This window comes from Oreochromis aureus, linkage group 12 (assembly GCF_013358895.1).
Source record: "Oreochromis aureus strain Israel breed Guangdong linkage group 12, ZZ_aureus, whole genome shotgun sequence".
NCBI lineage: Eukaryota > Metazoa > Chordata > Actinopteri > Cichliformes > Cichlidae > Oreochromis > Oreochromis aureus.
This window is the reverse complement of record NC_052953.1, coordinates 14,650,976-14,674,712: the sequence shown is the minus strand read 5'-3', so window position 1 is coordinate 14,674,712 and position 23,737 is coordinate 14,650,976. Positions and strand designations below refer to the sequence as shown.

At 40.9% G+C, this 23,737-nt stretch overlaps 1 protein-coding gene across 2 annotated transcripts in view; it reads right to left on the bottom strand.

The window, feature by feature from the left end:
- efna5b (ephrin-A5b) overlaps nt 1-23,482 on the bottom strand; it is a 101,456-nt gene extending 77,974 nt beyond the window's left edge. For both annotated transcript variants that reach the window (XM_031727364.2, XM_031727365.2), the window contains exon 1: nt 22,338-23,482. In XM_031727364.2, the coding sequence (XP_031583224.1) occupies nt 22,338-22,462 (125 nt within the window). In that variant the 5' untranslated portion in view covers nt 22,463-23,482. The remainder of the gene's footprint in view (nt 1-22,337) is intronic.
- Between the last annotated feature and the right edge of the window lie 255 nt (nt 23,483-23,737).

Below are 23,737 nucleotides of genomic sequence, written 5' to 3'. Positions count from 1 at the left end.
GAATAGTAACAAGATGCATAAAGACTAGCTGAAATTTCTTTTATGAATCTGTGGATTTTGGCATGCTTATATTTTTTATTTTCTTTACTGATAATATTCTAAACACACTCTACCATACAGCTTACTCTCTTTAATCCACCAAGAGTCTCTTGTGTATATTCGTACACATGCAAACCAAAACAGAAAAGGCTTACAAACTAATGCAGTAGTTGCTCTATATGCTTTTTAATGGACTTATTGCTCTATAAGTACACGAGTCCACATGAGACACATGGTTTTATAAATGCATGTGTTACACACAAGTTCTCATTCTCATGTATTCTTGCTTCTAATCTGCCCTGTATTTAAAACTGTGCATGCACTTGCAGAACTAGATGTGTTGACGCCGTCATTAAAAGAAGAGCTTACTGACTGAATTTGCAAAGCAATTCCGGGCTGGATCTTATTTTGCTGCTGCAAAGCACATTTTTACTTTCTATTGATTGAGGAAGATTGAGGAGGAAAACACGGATCCTGAACAGTTTTCACATTTCTGTCAAACTTAAGAGGAGACAGCATTTGTACTATATGAAAGGGGAGAGAAAGCTTTTTAAAATCTCTTTTCTACTCTCTGACCTCCAGATGGAATCAGGGAGCTGTCATGACGCGCGGTGCCCAATGAGGGCAGAAGTTCCTCGGCTACCTTTTCAGGCACAAGGACCCAACAACCACAGTCCCCATGCTGGAATGAAAGCAGAGAGATAGATGAAAGCAGCAGAGGGGATGACTCCCCTGATCCCCTCCTGTCTTCTCCGTCACCCACCCAGAGGAAAATTTAATAAAGTCCACATACCAAGAGAGAGGAAAGAATACATGAAAGGAAAGATGGAGAGATGGAAAGATGGAAAGAGGAGGAGATGGAGGGGTGGCAGTGATGACTGACCCCTCTCCCACGGTGTCATCTCTGACCTTCAGAATAGCCAGAGAGCATTGAACCTCAGGAGACAAGATGAAACAGAGATGCCACACAAACATACGCAGGAAAAACACAAGCAATGCGGACAAAAATAGAGCTTATACAGCAACACAGTAAAAAAATAAAATGAAACGCATTGCTGACACAAATTCACTTCTTCACACACGAACTGGCACATGTTTAAGTAATGCATTAATTCCTGTGAAATTGGTCTGTGGTTTATTTGCCCGTTTCAAAAATAGAATTAAAAAAATGTCAGTGCTTGAGCAGAGAATGAGCGCTATTCATAAAGGTACAAGAACACAAGAGTCATGTCATTTTCAACACACACACACGACAGAGAGAATGAGTCTGGTCCGAGTAGCTGTGACCTTGAAGGAGGATTTGTTGAGTATTTGAGAAGGGAGTGCTGGGTGAAACAAAAGTGGGCCATGTTGGCATCTTGGCCCACTCAAACTGTGACACACACACACACACACACACATGCACAAAGCCAACAGTGTTAGCTGTGGTAACATTAATTTGTCCTCTTTCATAGATGATTACACCCAGCAGGAGACAGGGGGCATCTCTTTAATGACAGTCTTTCACACCCAAACACTCCCACCAGACGCGCAAGATATTTAGGTAAGAAGGAAAGCTGAGAGTTGAGGATAAATGACACAGAGAGCAGTGCAGGAGAACAATAAAGTGAATTAAGAAAAAGAGGAAAAAGTAATGAAAGAAGAGGAAAATAGGAGAATGATGGCAGTAATAAATTATAGTCGCAGGAAGGAAAAGGCAAGTCAGGAAAGATGATGGAAAAGGAAAACAATAAAACAAAGGTGAATGTAGGAAAAGATGAAAGGCAAGCAAACAAGAGAATGATGTGGAAAATGTAGATAAGTGACATAGTTATGTGTACAGTTGTGTGTTTGTGCGCCGGAGGGCAATGTACTTGTCAAATGCCAGCCAACAGATGGTGTCTAATCTATGGAGGGCACCCCCCACCCCTGAGGCCACAGCAGGAACTAAGGATCCAAAGTGGCGCTCACACAATTATCAACTGTCAATGGGGTTCATCTCTAAAAAGAGCACATAGAAAAACATCCGCGCCACAGGCCTTTAAACATGAAAAATGGAAACATACATGAGTGTGATAAAGTTTTAGCCATTTTAGGTCTTTACATTTTTATCCACTTTTATGCACTCGCAGCAAGAAAGCGTCTGATCAGTCGCAAATTTATTCCTCACCAAGTAGACAACGACTCCTAACATACAGCCAGAGTCATAAAGAGCCATCTTAAGTAACAAAAAGAACAAGCAGTCCTGCAGCAGATGGTCTGTCCCCCACAGAGGCCTGATCTCGACATCATTAAGTCAGTCTGGGATTACACGAAGAGACAGGAGATACTGAGACTTCCTAAAAGCACAAAGAAACTGTGGTAACTTCTCCAAAATGCTTGGAAGAACTTACCTACCAAGTACAATCGAAAAACTTCAGACATTTACCAAAGAGAATTTCTACTATTTTAAAGGCAAATAGTGGTTACATGAAATATCTGGTGGCACTTTGTGTGTTGTGCTATCTGGCAAATGAAAATATTCACGGAATTTTTATTTTAAAAGTATTTGTTCATTCTTTGTACAGTGTGGTTATATAGACACAACTTCTACAGGTGTGCAGTCGTGAAGATATTTCTTGTTGTATTTGTCAGAGCTTTTAGATTTAATTTTTTCTTCTGTTGTATTTCTTTAGGCATTTTTGAATGTTGGGAGCAAAACAAACTAAACTAGAATTTAGGAGGGATAAAAACAGAAGTTTAAGGAAAGATTATTTAAAACCAACTCTAATTAAAACTTTTTGCATCACTGGATGCAGCTCAGCGTTAAGTGAGGAAATGTGTTCTTTGTAATTTGGGTGAACTGAACCCTTGAGCCTGCGGTTAATTCACTTTGCCACCGAGTTAATTTTGGAGGTCAATTTTCTTTAGAATCAATAGGGGGGGAAAAAATCCATGGCGAATCTGTCATATCCCATCTGTCACAAAATTTCGTATTTTAACTGATGCTTTCATCCGGGGTAAATTGCAATAAATGAGCAGGTGAGTGTACAACATCAAGAGCACTCATCTCTTGATGTTGTACACTGGTTGTCACATCTGTGACTTCTCTTTTATGGCACTTTGTTTTATTTCACAAGGGCAGACAGGTTGGCCTTATATTTGAAAGAAAGACCGTGGAAATAACTTCCTAGTTCAATAGCGCATTACCCCAAATACCTGATGAATGCTTAGTCACATACAACATTTACTCCAAGCAAACACACACACACCATAATGTCTACGTGGCTCTGTATGGTGTCTGTCTGCCGTAGCCCTCAGTGCTGATGCTGCTGTAAGCAAGTGTCTGAATCAGCAAGATCTAACACTGAATGACTGACTGAGGAAGGTATGGCCAAACAGGAGCCAGGGCTGAAGGTGTTTGCCTGTGCATCAAAGTAAACGTATCTCTTTTTGTTTGTACGGCATGAGTGTGCACAGGTACAATCTGTGATGTGTACGCCCGAACGTGAAACTATATGCAATGAAAGCTGAAAAGTGAAAGAAGGAATAGGGAACCATGTGGGATGAATTAAGCATTTCTGTTTAAAAAAAAAAAAAGGGAGGTCTTGAAGGCCTGTTGAAAAGCTTGGTGTGAACAAAGAGGAACTGTTAGTCACCCTGGCCCCTCCTGAGCTGCCCCTTCCAGTGACATGTGGTGAATCAGAGGCCATTTACACAGAAATAATAGCGTCTCAAATCAGCAGTCGTTCTAATAGGACTAAATTACACTTTTTTTTTTTTTTTATTTAAGCCAAAAGTCTAACGGGAACCTATTGTATTCTTCTTCATGAATATCCAAGGTTCTTTGTAGAAACTACAATAGTATATTCAGGCTACTGGGAATGTTCTCTAAGCAACTGTGTAGTTGTGTGTACTTGTACTATACACAGTTATGGGTGTATCTACCTGCTTCTGTTATTAGATAAATATTTGTGTAATTAAAGCCTGTTTAACAGGCTCTGCCACAAATGTCTTATGTACATAATTCATGATAAAAATATACTCTGTGCATTTTAAAGGTGACTCAATAAACAGAAAGGCGAAAGAGGTCCTTGTCACGTGAAAGGGTCCCTTTCTCACCAGATATGGGTCAAACTATGTCTGTGAGTCTTTTTTTCCCCTTTACTGCCTTCTACGAGAACCGTTTTTAAATTCATTTCATATAACCGAGCACTTTACACTATTAAACCCTCCCACACCCCACCCCCACAGCAGCTTCCAGTGTCTGATCCAGAGACACAGGTCATTTGTCATCAGAGAGGGGAGCTCTAGGAAACAGCAAGCCCAGCATGGGAGCTCCACACTGGGCATGACAGCTCTCAACGCTGCTCCTCGAAATCGCTGAATATAGTCAAATAGCGGAGCAGCAATCAGAAAGAAAGAGAAGCAAAGAGACAGGGATGGGGATGAGGTGTCAGTGTGTTTGCAAGTGTGTGTCACCCTGTCCCACTGGCTGCTTTTCTAGCAAGTGTTCATGTGTTTGGACGTACACGTGCTCGGCTGTTTCTCTCGGAACAAAGCTCAGCTGGGACAAAGAAGGTTAAAGCAGAGACGAATGCAGATCGAGTCAGCTCTGCACGTATGGTTTAACCTGCTCGCAAACATGTTAACCTTAAAATGCACATACACCCACAGACCATGTCCAGGCAGGGTCCTAGGTTATAATGGTGTTGTGCGCTGTTGTGCACGTTCACTCTCACTGACCCCAATATGACTCATTACTTACACAAGCCCACATACACGCATTCGGACTCTGATTGCAAACCTGCCCTAGGAGGCGGCGGAGGAGAAGGAGGCACACAGGACAAGAGGGGAGCCGTAAATGCATTCTCAATCTCTTAACTCTCTCACCTTTCTGCATTATATCCTCACTGTGCAAAGAAGGAGGAGGCGAGAAAGCAGAAGGGCCACATAAAGTGAATATAATAAAGAAGAAGCACAATAGAAGACAGGTAAAAGGATGAACAAACAAAAGGACGCTGGTTTGAGAAACATCAGCCCCCCACTGTCACAGCGTTATATAGTGTGTGCTTGTATTTTATCCCAGTGAGCATGCAGATACTGTATTGATTGGGACTGAGAGGGGCAGGCAGTGGCAGAGGGGTATTAAATAAAAGAAGGGGGGGTGAAAAAAAAATCAATTCTCTTTGCCCCCTGAAAAAAAGAGGAGAAAAAAGAAAACCGAATGGGAGTGAAGGAGAAAGGATGAGATAAAATTAAAAAAAATAAAAGAGGAGTGTTGGTCAGGAAGCCAAGTTGGTTCATTTGAGTCAGGCCGTTGTGGTGTATCTACTTCCTCTGCACCCTTGCCTCAGCCCACACTCCCCAGTCCCTTTGTCACTGGATGCTCTGGTCAGCACATTCTGCCTCTTTGTCTGCAGAACCTTCACCTTTCCTTCTGTTGTCAATAACTGTGTTACTACCAAGGGTGGGTGGAAAAGCACAGAGCCACACTTGGATGCACAATCAGACGCACGGTTTAAAACACAACACACACTAACAGACATAGATATAGACAGGTGCACAATGCAGCTCTCACATGTCCACCTCAATCAGGCTGGAAGCTGAAAAATAGTAGTTTTCTATGTCACCCAAAGTCAGAGGTGGGTGCTGTGTTTATGCAGACATCGCGTGCCAAGAATCACCCAGACATATCTTTTTGTATGCCCACCATGTGGCCCACATTACCCCCGCCTACATCAGCAATGTACGCCAGACATCACTTATCTACTGGCCACCCTCCTTCGCTCCACCCAAACCCCATCAACGACACGGGACCAGGCAAGCGTGAGAGACGGGCTGGCGATAGACACGAAATGTGGCACGAAATGCAGAAACGGAGCCCCACAGACACACATAGTGTCAAGCACACAGACGCCTCAGACTTCTAGCCAAGCCTAGGCTGTGGTTAACTCCTGGCATGCCACGCAGAAGCAGAGGCAGCTGTTCTCAAGAGGAAAATGGGAAAAAAAAAAAAAGCTTCCTAGTGTGAAAACAGCTAAGAAGAATACGTGCTCGCACCTTTTCGAACTGGCACAATATGTAACAAACATATACAAACATACAGGGCGATACAACTTCAGCCACAAGGTGATAATTGCTTCTTCGCATCTTTCGAATGTTTAAAGCAAGTTTCATTTTATTTAAAGGAGTTCAGCGTTCAATATTCCCTATTTAGAAATAACAAGAAAATTACATCTTTATGTCTGCAGGTGGGTTTGGATAACCTTTAAATCTGCAGTAGGCAGGTGATCTCCCGCTACTCTGAAACGCGTCCCCCTGACCTTCCAATTAGAGCTCACTACCCAACAGCGTCTACACACTAAATCTTCCCACAGGCTGGTGGTTTGGACACCGGTATAAAACAGCCTGCTATAAAATCATTACTGGACTGTAAAACGCTAGAAAAATTCACAATTAAAAGACCAGCAGAGACACAGAGAAAACAAAGACAGAATGAGGGGAATTATTCTGTGTCCAGATATGTGGAAGTAAAACATTTGCACAACACACTCAGTATAAAATACCATGGGGAGATCAGCGTGTACTGTACCAAAGTAATGTTCTCTTTGTTGTTTTCAGGGGGGGATGGAAACTGTGAGCTGAGATACAATCAACTCATATTTTGACAGCTGTAGTGCTGATTTAATACTCCAAATGATAAGCAATGACAAGCGAATAACTCCGCATCAATCATAAATCAAATTCTCATACATCAAAATATAGTTTGCAAGCAGATAAATGCGTGGCTAATCTGAGTTTTGCCGTGGCATTTAATTAATTGGCTACAGACAAAAGTCTACCCGTAATTAACACATTTAAACAAATGTATCAAACAGACTGCAGTTCATCCTCCATCGGCCATGTGTGAATTTAAACTAAATGCCATCCACAGGCACTGACGGTGGCATTTTCTGATGAGACGTTTGTCTTGATAGTACATCGACAACTTTCAGGGTTCATCATGATGTACAACATAAAGAAAATCACATGCAGGAACTTCTGCATAGTCTCTGTTCACACTTAGAATATATACAATACTTGCACATTTAAATGTAACTATGTAAAAGCAGATCATTTGTGGAGCAAAGCAGAATGATAACACATCTAACTGCTGTACAATCTAATTAGTGACACCATAATAAGCTATTATATCATATTAATAGCATTACACCAGTGCCGATGGGGGATTGGGGGGGGGGGCCTCATTTAGGACAGAATGTGTAAAAGGTCACAGAGAAATGATTTATGGGATGCAGTCTCATCAGGTTGGAGGCATAAATTGTCAATTCAAATTAAAAGTGAAAGTGTAGTGCTTTGTAAGCTGAGTCTGAACAGAGAACTGAGAGAGTCCCGTCTACTGCAGGAGGAGGATTCCCTCAGTGAACGTCACAGTGAGACAGAAAGGGGTCTAATCCATACCTGCCTGTGCTAATAGCACTCCCATACTGGCACACTGAGCCCATAAATAAATAAGCATACGAGCTCAACTGGGCATACTGACCTCTTCACATATGTTACTGTTGAATGACCGCAGAGGCCTGCAACTATCGTTTCGGCGCCTTCGGGCAGCGTTGTTTACCAAATACAGTTATGCAGATTGCTTAAGTTTCCTTTAATTAAAATTCTTTCCTCTTATGGGATATTTATAAACGAGTCATTAGCACATAAAAGGAATAATTACACCAAAAAGTATTTTGTTCCCTGCAATTTTCGTTTATAATAAGAAATCGGCAATTCTCTTTTTAAACACTTTTTTAAAGACTACAAAAGACAAGAACATTAATTCTGGAAGACTACAGCGAAAACAGCTCAATGCATTTAGCCTGTAGGAAGAAAACAATAAAACAAATCAATGGTAAGCTTGTAAATGCTGCAATTTTAGTTTGAAAAGGAGTGTCTAAATTGGAAATAACTGGGTAAGTCAGAGATTAACCTCCCTCTATCACTTATCGATCCACATTTATTACTTTTAAATGTGGGTAATTGGGGAGAGTTTGGTACAATCTCTGTCTGCATCTTTATAGAATGGCTCCAGTAGGTGTATGGGCCTTAAGTGCACTCATAAATTGGTTTTATTAGTTTCTGAGACATATCGCTGTTAATGTTTCCACTCGACGGCTTTATGGCCACATTGTACCGACTCCGGTGAAAGATGCTATCTAACATACTGCAAAACTGATGCTGACCAAAAACAGGGTTTTGACGTAATGCTTTCATTTAAATTTTTAACGACATGTTTGGCACAACTACAGCGTTATCAGTCCTGGAAAATAAGAGATAAGAGAATACTGGAAGTCTCTTTATTTTGAGGGGGTGAAAATTACACTCACTACGATCTGGGCGATTTATTTGCACACATGGAAACTGTGATTAGAGGCAAGAACTTGAATGAAAAAGCAATCATATTACCTACAACATGTAATACTGCTGTGACATTACATGTGCGAATGTCTGTGTGAGTAAGCGTTAGCACACGCCCTGTACAACTCCCTGTATTATTCTCCAGATGTTTTCTTTCACAACTCCGTAAAAGACTACCGGCATTTATCCGTCTTTCTTTTTCTCCATTATTCCCCGTTCTTCCTACTCACACCATACGATCCCTCCATCAAAGCGGGCCACTTTGCCAAACATGATCCCTGCCTGTTGTGCATTGGTTTGGTTTCGAGAAGCGGATTAAACAGTTCCCACCAACTCTCTGATGTGGACCTTATCTCAGGTTTCTCTTGACACTGGCAGGGTTGTGCTGTTATTAAAAGCTAAAGGGCTTTGTTATGGAACACAAAAGTTAGAGCTAGACAGCAGTTAGTGAGGCTTTGTTAAGGGTCACAGAGGTGTTAAACAGGCTACACCTGAGGCTGTATTAACACCTGAAACATACAAACTTCCATGGAAAAAACAAAGAACTATTATGTAATGAGGTGGAAAATGTATATTACTGATTATTGCTAATAGAAAAAATTAAAAAGCAGGCAAAAGTTTATTTTGGGAACTGAAAATGATGATTGCAGGTAATTGAAATAATATATGGGATAGTGGGTTTTTTTCCCTAGTTTTAACTATTGAGTATTGTCTTTAAACATTTTCAAGAGGTTGACTAAATCGATTTCTCAATAGATGGCCTCTCTTAACTGTTGGAGTTGAGCCAGCCATTGCTCTTCTCCTGGGGTTGCTGTTTATTGATCATAGTATCGCATGGTTGTAATGTGATGTCAGTGCCTGTCTTACCTGTCTGAGCAAGCAGCTATTGAAAAAAAAAAAAATAAGAAACAAACAAATCCAAACCCATAATCATAAACTTCACACATAATAAAACTATTGTGAATACAATTTTTTTTAATAATTTGAGAGAAAAAATAAATAAATAATTTTTTTGGTAATTAAATTCAGTTTAAGAAAATATATTTGCCCACACTGAAGTACTAGATTAACGCAGAATGACCACATTTTGGGGCAGCTCAGCGTCAGGCCTTGTTACTCAGGATCCCCATCTTTTCTCCCTCCCACCTCCTTTCATCCTCCTCATCCTGCCCCCCCGCCTCAAAAGACTAGTCTGGCTGGCCTACACACGCGATCCTCACGCTAGCTGGGCCTAAGCCCCGTAAAGGCTAACACAAGCTCAGTGTAAAAACTCCTATAGGGGCCCACCTCCATCCCTCTATCCCCCTTTTCCCCATCTTGTGCTGCCTGACTACACTTTCGCTTCACATTACTTCTGCTTTTCTAACTTTTCCACTTCTGAGCACTATCAATTATGCACTAGAATAACAGTGGGGCCAGGCTTGGCAGCGGGACATAAAGGCCGATTATGAGTGTGAATAATTCAGCCATCTTCGTGCCATGTTCTTCTTAACAGTGATACAGGCAGGAAAGCTTTGCCGCTAATGTACGACTGTAGACACAATCTGACCTGAGCCTAATGTAAGTACAGCTCTTTACATCTCAGAGAAAGGACATAGAAAGTGTGACTATACTGCATTATTAAAGCTGCTGCAAACCCAATGCCGCTCACAGATTGACAAGTCAGATACCTTCACGGGCCTTGCAAATGACACCTGTCATCCTGTTGACGAGAAAGCCAGAATCCAGGGGCAGAGTTATCATGATATGCGCTTATAAAAACAAAAGATTATTAAAACATATGGATATATAGATGAGCCTTTATTTAAAAAAACAAAAACAAAAACAGGCAAACAAATGTTTCTGGTCATGTTAGCCATTGTGAAAGGTCAGTGAAATTAGTTAAGCAGACAACCTTTCATTGCCTTCAGGCTTCAAACATGCTACCTGTACTAGATTTTTCATGAAATCGCGTGCTAAGGTTTAGAAGTACTACTCTTCTTAGAGATCACAAACAGTAATGAATATTTCATCACTCCACCCAAAGCCAAGCACGCACTCTAATCCAATAGAGGAGAAATATGAGGCATCTCATTTCCCGCGGACTAATGGTCTACCACAACTCTGTACCTCATAAAAAAATATCACCACTGAGACATCTGCAAAATTTCAGGCATTTCCATGAAAGGAATCCTAAACAGACGGCAACTTTGCAACAAAGAACCCCCCAAAACATACACATATATATAAGGGAGCAATTATTCAATGTAAATAAAATATATTATCAATTTTTTAAGTAATTTTTTTTTTAAATACTGTAATTTGACTGGTGGATATCCAGTAAGATGTTGCTTTTTTAATAAATATATCTGGCTTAACACAATTATTTATTTTAATTATTTAATTTCATAGCAGCAGCTGCTGCTTCTCTTAAACAGTAATTTTTTTTGTTGTAAATATTTTATAAATAAGAATGTTTTCTGTATTAAATATGTGCAAAATGTAACCGTTTAAACTGTATTGAAAAGTAGCAAAAATGGTATTCAGATTTTTTTTTTTTTTTTAAAAACAAACAAAAAAAAAAGACAAAGCAGTGATGCTATAAAATTTTAAAAGCATTTTAAAAGCAACAGGCGGGCCAAATGCTCCTCTGCTTCTTAAAAAGAAAACAAAAAGCGGAGTGAACAGCCACTTCACTCCCTCCTATTTGTGCTTCCGTTTGCCATGAACGCACTAATCCTGGCTGGAATGTCTCCGGTCGTGGGGTCCTACGGCCCTGAGGAGCAGAGCAGCAGGTGAAACTGAACTCTGATGGCTTGTCGCGCCTCCCAGTAGTTCTACTGTATAGTTCAACCAGGCCATCTGTTACACAAGAACCCAAATGTGCAAAAGAAAGAAGACTGTTTTCTGTAAAGGAAATAATTTAATAAATAAAATCATAAATCAAATATTTAAGTTTAACAGTACTCTAACAGAACTCTACACATGGAGTTCAAGCAGATCATTGCAGATTATGGATCATTTAATTTGCCTAAGAAGGTTTTTCTTATCAAGTAGCTGTAATCACAGTTTTCTAAAGAATTTATTTTTTAAATCAAAAACCGATTCTGATGTGTCTTGTATATATAAACGTCCATGTTTCTGGCTAGTGTCACATTTTTATTTCATGATGCTTTTTCAAAAAAAAACAACAACAACAACAACAACAACACACACACATACACGAACAATAGACAGAGGTGGGAGGGGCTAGGGTAAGGATTAAAAACAGAAAAAATATTTTTTTAAACACAAAAAAAATCCCCCAAAAACAGGGGGAGGTGGAGTGTGGACGCAACTGTCACTCAAGTGCTGCAGCCACAACATGGAGCCTAATGCTAACAGTGGGCATGCTGGGTCACCTCAGCGGGATCCCAAGACCCCAGTACAGTACAGTTAAAGATCTGGTAATCCCAGAGACAGGAAAGAGGGGACAATATGGCACAAAGAGCAAAAGAGCGGGAGTAAACCAACTGTCCTACATTTCAGGGATACGAGGCAAGGTAAGGAAGACAAAAGCAGCTATGTGTTAAGCGCAAAAAAATGCCCATATGAAGTAGTTATCTTAAAAAAAAAAAAAAAAAAATCTGGAACCCAGCCAACAAAGCATCAAAACCCATGTCCATTATCACCTCTACAATTACGAGGCAAGTGATGACTGATCCAGTTTGGTATTGTTTTGATTCTCAAAGCTCAACAGTGAGATTAAGGACATTAAAAACTTTTGTATGCATGACTATCCTGAAGAAAACACACACACTCCTGAGGATGTAGCCATAGGCAGCGCTCATCACCTCTGTTTATCTGGAGGGCTTAGGCCACTTTGGGGACTCCCCTTAAGTCTCACTTATCTCATTAGACCCTTAAAACTGATTAATATGAATGCCAGCAGAGGCCAGCTCAAGGCATTCCTAAGAATGGAGGGAAGGAGGAAAAGAGAAGAGATGGATGGGGTGGGGGGATTTTAGAGGAAGGGGGTTTTTGTGTCTCCGGACAATGAGCTGATGGCTTTTTAAGCCTCTCAGTGGCTCTGGGTTAATACTCAGGGCTGCAGTCATGGGATAGGCCGCGGTTCAAAGGCTGCTGCACTCTGAGCCTCACTGCTTGCTGATTTAAAGGAAGAAAATAAACAAGCAGACTAAATACCACATCTCCTGCAACTTGAACCTCGCTAAAGAAATAATGAACTACCCGCCTAAATCGGAGTGGTAAATGTGCATGCGTGTGTGTCGGTCCATGTTCTTTGGGGTGTCATATTTGGTTTTGCGGGATAATGTTCAGAATAAGCCAGACCAGTCAACGCTGTGCAGAGATGAGAGGAGGAGGAGGGAGAAGATGGGATTCATCACACATTCAGGGGATCAATCACTTTCTCTTCAGGGGAAAAAAGAAAAAGAAAAAAAAAAGAAAACCACACTCGGTACAGTTTCACCGAAATACCAACCGTCACACAAACAAAAAGCAGCGCGCACATGCACAACACAATGCAACTTCACAAAATGGGAAAACTATCAAGCAGCTCTCAGAGGACCAGGCTTAGAGAATTGGGTCAAGAATAGTGCTGCGCTCTGCCGTAGTAGTGGGTATGCGTTTCTGCTGCTTCATTAAAGCAGGCTTCGAAGCAGAGGTCATCTCAGGATAACCACGCATGCTAACAGAAACTCGAGCATGCGCACAAGTAACTAGCCACTGGCATGCGAGTAAACAGAAACATACCGCCAAAAAACACAAAACGCACGCTCGTCTGAGCATCAAAGCCATCAAAGCGGAGGATGCTAGAGTTAGTTCAGTGTTACACATTTTTAAAGTATGATTTATTAACTGCTTGATTCTAGATTCTCCTTAAAGTTTGGATCAGACATCGGCATCTGTTGCCTCATAAAAAGCTTGGACCCATGAGGGTACAACTGGAAAAAAGCACTTTTAATGTGAGTGAGTAGTAGTAGTAGTAGTAGTGATGATATTTTTCATTTGTTTCATTTCCATTAGTTTTTTTTTTTTTTTTTAGAGTCGTTAAACTCCAAAGTGGCGCAGCTAGAGAGACAAATATGAAGAGATTTCTTTCGCATTTAGATATCTACCATTTGAATTACAATCATGCGTAATTATCCACACTATTCATCACAGTCTTTGCTTTTAAAGTACATTTACTTCTGAGGACAAAAACGACTCGCTCTTATTGTACCAATTTGTCGCCACAGCAGATATCTACCATTTTGGAACGAAACCTTCCATTAAGCTGCTACATCGCACACACCCTGGCATTCTGACTGTGATACATGCTTTGCAGTGGAAAATGCACTTTCAAGGGCACAGCGTGCAATGTGTCACAGTAGTTAAGAATAAGATGCAACTTAGTAGCACAGCACCAACTCCCGAGTAAACACAACCCTGTGTGTGGGAGTCTTTAGTGTCAGAGGAAACAAAAGCAGGGGTCTAAACCTGAGCAGGATTAATCCCGTCTCTGTGGAAGAAAGCCCCAGTGTCGCTAAACCCAAACCGTAAAGACAACATCTCCTCAGGGTGAAGACCCAGAGTTTAGCCCCAGGAGAACTACCACCAGCTAACCAACCACAGCCGCCACCCGGGAGACAGAGACAGCCGGCGAGCTGCATGCATCTTTAAAATGTGGCGAAGCCAGACAAGGAACTGAGGGGGGGGCATGAGCCGGATGGTGTTGAGGGAAGAACATAAGAGAAGATGGGTAAGGGCAGTTGGAAATAAGAGAGAATGCCATCTTTTTTTTTTTCCCCCCACACACTGTGACACCCCTGGCTACTACTACGACATAGCAGCCCCACCAGTGTCTGGCACTTGCATTATGCTCTTCCTCTCCTCCCTTTTTCTGTCCAAAAGCATACTACTACTTCAGCTGCTCGCGCTCCCTTTCTCCTTGCCATTCATGTGATTCTCCCTCACTCCTCTCCTTTGGCCTCTCTTTTTTTCCCCCTCCGATTAAAAGGCATGCGCTACTTTCAGCCCTGGCTGTGTGGAGTGGACAGAGAGAGCAGAACAATGGCTGCCTTTCAGTCTAGCAGCGCAGCGCTGGGGGGGGGGCCACTGGCTGCTAGTATTTTTCTCTACTGTCAGTTCAAACAAGCTAATGCAGCTAGCTTATTATTGTCATGTCTTGTTAGAACCACAGACTTAACGAAGTGAAAAACAGCACTGTGTGACTTTGTGTTTGTTTGCTTACATTTCTGTGCTTTGACCTATATTTAGTCCACTTTTTCATGGCCATGTCAATGTAAACAAGAAGGAACTCGGTGAAAACAGAACCGGCTGTGTCAGCCATTTTAAAATAATCACAGGTGGTGAAGGAGTTAACCCCGTCCTAATCTAAAATCAGTGTTTGATATTTTCTAATTTTTCTTTTTGCGGCGGGGGTGTAAAAGTCTGCAAATATATCAATAAGATTGCATCAATACCAAGTAGAAAGAAGACCACACAATTTTACAACCCCACTGTGTGTTTCTCAGTCTGTCTGTGAAGATGAATTACCTCATGAGTCATTTACAACTGGCTACAACCTGTCAATTAGGTCTTTATTCACAAGCTTGAGATGTGTTCTCTTCTGGGATCTATTCTCCACACTGCTGCCCAGCTAGAAAAACATCCAGTCACTCCCCCGCAGCACCCCAAGTTAAATAAGGAAAACGGCAGCGTACAGTCCGAAGCCAGTCTACCATGAAAGGAATTATCTGTGGAAAATGTGCCTGGCAAAAAACCCGAACAGTCTCAATCGCTCCCATCACATTTTCCAGTTCAAATAGTGACGGGTGACAAATAAGTGAAAACATTTATTTATTTATTTATTTATTTATTTATTTTTTAAGAACCCCATCAGCTGTTTTGGCTGTTCCCGTGTAGTTCCTGTAAAAATAATATGAAGTTTACAGTAAATAAGTTTAACAAGGTCAAACACAGAAAACAGAAAGTGCTGGTCTATACCAATATAGATATATATATCTTTCAACAGTACTGCTTTCAACTGAGATCAGAGGGCACAGAAGCTATCACACCTCTCTCAGTAGCGCCCCTTTCTGGTCAGGGGGGATAGACCAACCGAGCGTTATAACAGCTGCTTGTAGGCCTCCATCTTATGGAAGAGCGCAGAGGACGTGAAGAAGGATATGGCTAAGCGCCATTTTCAGCCGCGAATGAGAATCTGTAACAAAAGCGCGAGATTTCTGGATTGGTGTTTGAACCCTCATTAGAACTACAGTGATCATTTATTCCTGTTGACCACTCTTTTTGATCTCCTAAAATGTATTATACATATTTTCTATTTAGTTCTATGTTTAATTTAACCATTTAAACCACAAATTAACCTGACGTGTTCACAGTAAGAGTACACTTTGGATTCAGATGATATGAATTCACTTTAGGGGGAAAAAATTAGAGCTGGTAGAAAAGAAATATACAAGTTAAATTTTTTTTTTTTTTTAGTTAATTTTAGCCAGAGAGGCCTGCGATAGTGGCGGGGAAAAAAAATAAATAAATCAGCCTGCGAATAAAAAACAAATGCATCGAGTACAAAGGCGACAAAGAAACAAAAAAGGGTAAAGTTTTTTTTTCTTTTCATTTTCATAACAGAATATAAGTCTTGCACATGTGGAAGTTGCATAAGCTGGTAAATACTTTATTGTTTCCAAGTACAACTATACAGACCGTTTCCCCCATGGGTTGAATGCCAACAGTTGAATGAGGGCTGAAAAGCAGATCACCCAGCTGATAGCAGTGTTTCAGCACGCCATCTGACCTTGGAGTGACTAGTGTGAAAACAATTACCTGGACATTAATGTGAGGTTGTCCGGGCAAGGGAATCATGCGCTTCAGAAATTATGTTTTATTTTTAAAGCAATCCTGCCTTTTTTTGGGTAAATAACATTGAAAAGTGGTAATTTTACAGTTTACCAGTATGATATTGCTACTTTCGTAATGATCATTAATATATATCTACTAATGAAAAAACACGAGTTTTCTGATATATATATATATCTATATATATATATATATAGAGAGAGAGAGAGAGAGAGATATAGATGAAAATTTTAACATATAAAAGTATATTTAGTTATATAAAAATACACTTCCGTACTTTCGTCATAAGGTGCTTTCACCAGGATTAGCATATGCAAGTCTACAGTCTGACCAGTCGCCCCCGACGACAGGGCTGCTTCTGTCCGCTGCATAGTTCCTTCACAAGGGTCACGGCCAAGAGCCCTACCCCTCTTCCACTGCTCACTGAAGAACAGCTGCTCTGCCAAGCACATTGACTAAGCATTGACTGCTGCCTGCTGGGCTCATTTTCTAGTTAATAGAAAAAAAAATCTAATTTAAATGGAAAGTGCATTTACATGTCTGGTGAGAAACTACTACATTTAAACTGAATAAAAGTATTATACTGCCCAGCACTATCATTACAATTTGCTGGTTTTCTATCAAGTCCTATATTTTTCTTTTTTGGTCTTTATTCTCTGCCTCGATCTCTTTGTGTCCCCTCCGCTCGCCGTCCCTGCAGCTCTGCTGGTGGCTGTGCTTGCCAATGCCACAAGCATAAAAAAAAATGACAGAGCAAGGGGTCATTAACAAGAACTAATCAGCCTGCAGACAGGGGGACGGAGGGAGAGAAAGAGAGCCAAAGGAAAGAGTAAAACACAGAGTGAGTCAGGATGAAAACGATGAGGAGGTTAGGAGCAACTAAAACAGGGCCAAAAATCAAAAGCAATATCAACTTGACTTTAAAAATTACAGGTATTCAGAATTTGTAGTCATACGATAAATAACGCAATATTAAATTTTCCCATTTGTTAAAGACAAATGCATGTAGAGACTATGACTTTCCAACTTTATGCATTTGTGCCTTAGTATAAATCAGTATTTGCACCTACATGCAAGCACAGATTGATAATACATATATTCATGATCCACTAGTCTATGACAGGTAATGAGAAGTAAGAGGCAGAAACATGTGATTATTGCAGTATCCAGGAATATGAAGAAGAGGAAACAAGCCCTTTATGACCTTATGGCTCATTTGGCATACACACACACACACACACACACACACACACACACACACACACACACACACACACACACACAAAAACAAAGATGAGCCAATCAAGACAGCAACAAAAGCAAGCTAATACTATGAGCAACACTACTATATAAAGGTCTAAAGCAGCTTGTTAGAAAATTTCATTAGTTGAGCTACAAATTATGCAGCAAAATACAAATCACCTTGAGCAATTTGCATGACCACAACCGCATCAAACTGTTTATGTTAATAACACCTTCCACTTCAAGGAGAGTTGCAGTTACTACTTTGTCTGTTGCAAACCAACTTTCTGCTTCGTTATTCCTCTCCGTATGTGTGTGACCTCTCCCTGAGCTCCTCTCAGAGTGTGCCTGACCTCTGCGCGTCTTTCTCCACCATCAACCGTGGAGGGACTCTGAAAATATCTAATTGTATTCATTCATTTTCTGCGCCTGGCAAGAAGAGACAAAAGGAGAGAGGGAGGAAGGGAAGGAAGGAGAGAGCGAAAGAGACGGAGAGAGCAGAGAGGCAGCACGGGATCAAGGCAAGGAGGGATATGGGGAAGAAGAAAGGACGGAGGGGGAGCATGGAAGAGAAAGCCATCTCTTCGCTATTACAGCTGAGACATCATTAGAGTCACTGTCTGTCCCTTATTGGAATAAATGCTCGCAAGCAAAGACAGTTAGTGAGATAGCAGAGGGACAGATTCCACAGAGAGAAGTGTTATTTCAAACTAATGGAAGTCTTTCAGATAAAACTTTAGGGTTTCATCCAGGATTTCTCCAAACATCCTCAAAAATGCTAAAATTCCAAATTAAATTCTTATGAGTAAATATCAAAGAGAAAGCTAAAAGAGAAAGTTGAGATGTCCCACAGAGAGAGAGGGAGATTAAAAGATAAAGGTGTTATTCAGAAAAACAATGCAGTTAGCAAGTTTCTGGTCTCATGCTGCGGCCGTGAGAGACGACGATGGAACGAAGCCAACAAAACGGCAAGGAAACCCCCCTCAGCCTGTACCCAGATCAGGAACAACACAAACACCCAGCAGAAATTACTGTGGCACGGCGAGCACAAAAAGCATTTCACAATAATGTGTAATTCAGTTCAAATTTCGAATGAGAAAACTTCTGAAGAAAATGCAAACTTAGAAAAAAAAAAAAAAAAAACAGGAAAAAAAGCAGAAAGTTTTATTCCAAACACAAAAACTTCCAATCTGAGGTTCCCGGTTCGACGTTACTGACAGTCTGTAAGCAGGTCTACCGCAGTGTGCTTTGTATATCAGCGAGTGAAACTAAACCATAGCTCACTGTTTAAACTTTGAGCCCTTTCACTTTTTCCGTTTACATCGACTTCAGACTTTCTCAAATCATTTAGCACAGCATGACACTTGAAATCAGACAAATTCATGTTTACGTTCCTGCGGACAGTTTCAGGCTGATTGATGTTGGACAGAAACAGATGTAGCAAAGTTTACGAGTCAAGCTGTTTCACCTGGCATTTCCATACAGAAGCTTTCTCTAGAAGAATTATTTCTGTGCATTTCAGGTGATTAAGTAAGCAAGCAGAGCACAGCACATTGCGCACACTGATGTGAAACATCCAATTTGGTTAAATGAATTAAAAGCAAAAGAGGTTTTATGACAAAACCCAACTCAAAGAGCAGCGTTAGTGTGATGGATCATCTCTCTTGGGCAATTTTCAAGTTTGAGGAAGCTGCAGTTTCATACGGAGCAAAAAAGGAGTGGCGACAAATGGCTTTTTCTCTAGGTAGTAAAACAAGCCCTGAATGATTGTGGTCAGATACCAGCAACTAAGAATATGAACCGATTCAAACTTAGGGGGAAAAAAACATGGAATTAACTCTTAAGTTACCTTCTAATAACAATTCTGACGAATTGCATGATGATAGCAGTAAATCAATTGGAAAGTAACGTGCGAATGAGTCTGTTTGTGATCAGGGACGCTGTAAATTCTTTCAGTGTGACTGTGAAGCCTCAGAACAAAAGGCAGACGCACACAAGTTCCACTACTATGCCACACCAGCTTTCTACAGTAATGCATGAGGAAAGGGACTCAATATTTATTAACTGAGTCATCAATAAGACACGTTTGCCATCTCTGCCTCTCTCCTTTTCTTCACTGCTTTTTAACATTACCTTTCTGGCTTCCTGCCTCAGACCTGGAGGGGTGAGAGTCAAACAAACTCTATTTGGAGTAAGTAGAACAGAGTGACTGGTGTTAGCATGAAAACCTGTTTCCTTTCCTCGGGCAACTAAGAGCCTCAGAAACAGATGAGATGCAAGAAACTATCAGTTTCTGTGATTTTACAGCGGACTCAAAGACAGTAAAGGGCACAACACGGATCACAACAATCGTATTTTACGCTCTCGCCGTTTCTTTTTTCCGTGTTCCTATGTCAGATCAAAGATCAAACGTAGATGTACTTATATTTGCGTTTTTTCTTTAAACTGTACTTTGTTTTTTGTTGTTTTTTTCTTTACTGAAACTTGTCAGCACATCTGGAAGATATCAAGTTAACAGAGCGGCAAGTCAAGTCAAAACTGTTTTGTTGGGGAAAAAAAATGTGCAGACTAATGAAAGTGTGTCTATCAACAGCAGAAATCTTTAACTCAAACTTTAACTCAAAATTGTGTTTGCCTCTACTGAAGAAAGCGCTCCATAAATAAACAGCCAGGGTAAGCTGGAATAGGGACCAAGACCACAGCAGTCACGGTCTACGGTATATCAGGCCGAGAATCTACACACCCCGCTAGACTGGCCCCGACTTCAGGAGAAAGCTTACAGTCAGCCCTCCGTCTGTAACCCTGACCACTAATTGTTTCAAGCAATAAATCATGTTTTCCCAAATTTCAAACTGAACGTAAATAGTTGTGCAACAAATTCAGCATATGCTATTAATGGCTTTGTGTTAAGCATTTTATTCAACAAATACTAAGTGCCATTGGCAGCTCAGTGAAATCTCTCTGTAAACTCAACCAGCAGCATTTAGACTTAATAAGCCTGAGACAAGGCTGTACAGTTTAACTCCATAAGGGACTTTTAGTGGGAAATGCTGTCTCAACGAATGTCCACAATGTACACTGAGGTTAACTCAACGCTGCCCGAGCAGAGAGGTTTCAGTCTCGAGGACTGCAGCACTTCTCAGAAACTTTTATTTTAACTTTGCTGAAGTTGCCGAGTGTGACTGATCTACGTTCTCACTTACAAACTGAGTTTTGGTGAATCCAATTATGTTGAACACATAAGTATCTTTATTTTCCTAAAATAAAAAGTGAAAAGCGCCTCTTTTCACAGTTACATTAACTGTTCCATTTTTTGACAAGATAGATATCCTCTAAACTCGAAAGTAACAATTTATCTTCACATCTATGAAAAAAGTAAATAAATAAATAAATAAATTTCAAGAAAAACTTTGTCTCTTTCAGAATAACAAAGAAGCACAATATTTTAAGAAGACAAATTATTGGTTTTCACAGTAAACAGCCATCTCTTTACTAAGGGAAATTAAACCTTTCACAGATGACACAATTAATTAGTATTCTTGTATTTAATTTTAGCAAAACATCTGTTATTAGTTTCTCTAAAACCTTGAAAAACACGCTGCTTAATTTCGACATGCTTTATTTACTGCTTCACTGTAATAAGTCCACACATTCTACAGTTCAATACTGCACAACTGGAAAAATAGGAATATATATATATATATATATATATATATATATATATACATAGTATATAAATGTAATTTTACAAACTATATTTCACATTGACTGTTAAATGTATTAACTTAGGAAACATTGATAACATTTTGCTTAATTTTCCAGCAACCCTTAAAGGTGATCCGAGAAGAAATTTAATAATGAGCAACTTAAAGAAGAAAAAAATAAAACTTGAGTATTTAAAACTCTCAAAACTGGCGATAACGTCACTTCGGATTTGATCTACTGCGTGTTTTTATTATTCAAATGTGAGTTGGACATTTTCTGTCATTTTTCTGCTGTGGTTACTCTGTACTTATGAAGCACTCCTTTAGGTACTTTTAGATGTGTTAATATCGCCGAATGCGTCTAGATTACATTATGGTAACTGTGCTGAAATATGAGAAATTGATTCTTTAATCCTGACTGACATATAGGCTATCTGCGCCTACGTTTAGTATCTCGAGTTTCTATATTATGAGGAAGCCATAAATGCCCTGAACGCAAAACGCACAAGCGACATAGAAAAGCCCTGCTCCGTAGTTCACAGGTCTGAGACATTTGGCCTGTTCGTGCCGTTACTCCTATAACTGGAGTTTTCCGAATGAAACCAACACATGTAATCTAAAAGCGAGGAAATTAATTACCATATTTTGTAGGTAAATGGACTTTTTGGATTTGTGCTGAGACTAATAAGATACAGGTGTTAATGGCTCCGGTGGGGTCGTGTCAAGCACAGCTTGAGTCCGCCGAGGAGAGAAAGAACATAAGATAATGATCCTGATTGTATAGCACGGTCCCTCTGTCTGTAAGAGGGTAAATGGTTACTTTCCTTATCAGGACGATACTGACAGCGGGTAAAGCGAAGGAACACCAGGCTTTACAGGTTATGTCCGGGCCTTGTTACGCACGGTTTTAATCTATAGTTTCTCGGAAGGTACGCTTTTTATGAGCAGCCTCGCGCTGAAAATAAGACAGCGGGTTTTTCCTGTCCTTGGTTGTAGCATTTACCTACAGATACTGGCATTATGCCCTCACTGCGGAGAATAAATACTGATGTGGTCCGGCAGACCTGAAAACTCGTCGTTCGTACATAAGAGAAGGAACCTCGCCGTCCCTTCGTAGTTAAACCTGCCCGGTGAGAAGCCACTTACTTGGTGTTGGTTCGGTTCCAGAAGACAGCGTAGCGGTCGGCCACCACTTTGGAGCTTGGCTCCTGGCTAAATACACACATCAACAGCACCAAGCAGACGAAGACAACCATTTCCACTTGCAGCATCACTACAGCAAACTTCGGCACGTATTCCTCTTCAGCGTAGGTCAGTCAGTCAAGTTGCACGGGCGTTTCAACCGGGACAGGTGATGAGTCTCATTCACACGTGTCCGCGTGTTTCTGGCGCAGTTTGTGAATACTAAACAAATACAAATGCGCACAACATAGAAAACGAAGGGAAAACCATTAATGACAGTTCGGATGACACTTCTTCGGGTCGAAGGAAATGTGAAGTTACAAAAGCAACGCGTTTCTCGCAGACGCAGAGAGAAAGTTCAGATGAATCATGAGCTTTATTTGGTGAAGGTTGTCAACTCTAACAAATCCGTATCGGGGTGACAAAATATCTCTCCATCTACTGCACAAACAGTGATCAGCAAATGTAGGCACGAATGCGCAGCACAACAGGCAGTGTCTTCTGTCGTGTGATCGTGTTCCTGCAGGGAGCTACTGGATGTAGCCTGTGTCAGGGCAAATGACAGCTGCTGAACACTTATTCTTTACTCCAAACCGAAAGCGCAGGGGATTAGCCAGCCCAAGATATGATGGAGAAAAAAAGAGAGAGGGGGGAATCAATGTGTCCAATGACGCTGTAAGGCGCACGTCAGATGTCCATGTTTTCCAGGCAACTTTTTAAAGCCATACAATCAGCCAGTCACTGAGAAATGAATGGGGAAAGCTGGGATCGGTCTTTCGTTTCCAGCGTGAAAAAATAATGTTATCCTTTCCCGGCGATTTACCGGGTGTGACACGACCGATGCCGGGAGGAATCCTTCTCGGTGTCGTGGAGGACAGAGTTATGTTTTCTCATGCGCTTCTGTCCGTGGAGGCGCTTGTTTATGGTCGCATCCCAAACTGTCCTCCTCATATATAAGCCATCGTGCGACGTGCAGGCATGAAAAAAATACTGCGTTCTCCCATGAGCGCGCTATGAAGTCTTCCTCTTTTTCTTATGTTTGGGTTTCAAACGCCGGGACACGCAGGAAGGTGAGGGCACAAGCAGGCAGCTTGAGACGCCGAGTGAGAGAGTGGGTTTGGTTACGACGGAGCGGGGGATAGTCCCATTGGTTTGAAATTATTTGAATGGGCGTCTCTCGAACAAAGCCAAGCCCCTCCCCCCACCTAAAACCGAGCTAATTCAATTACCGAAAGGTAGAGCTGGAAGGGGACATAGAAAGAGGTGCGCACAGCTGGGACAGTGACCGCTTTTAGATACTCTGTCCACACTACGTTGTCAGCTCCGCTTGATAAGTGCGCTCGGCGCTATTTAATTACATGCAA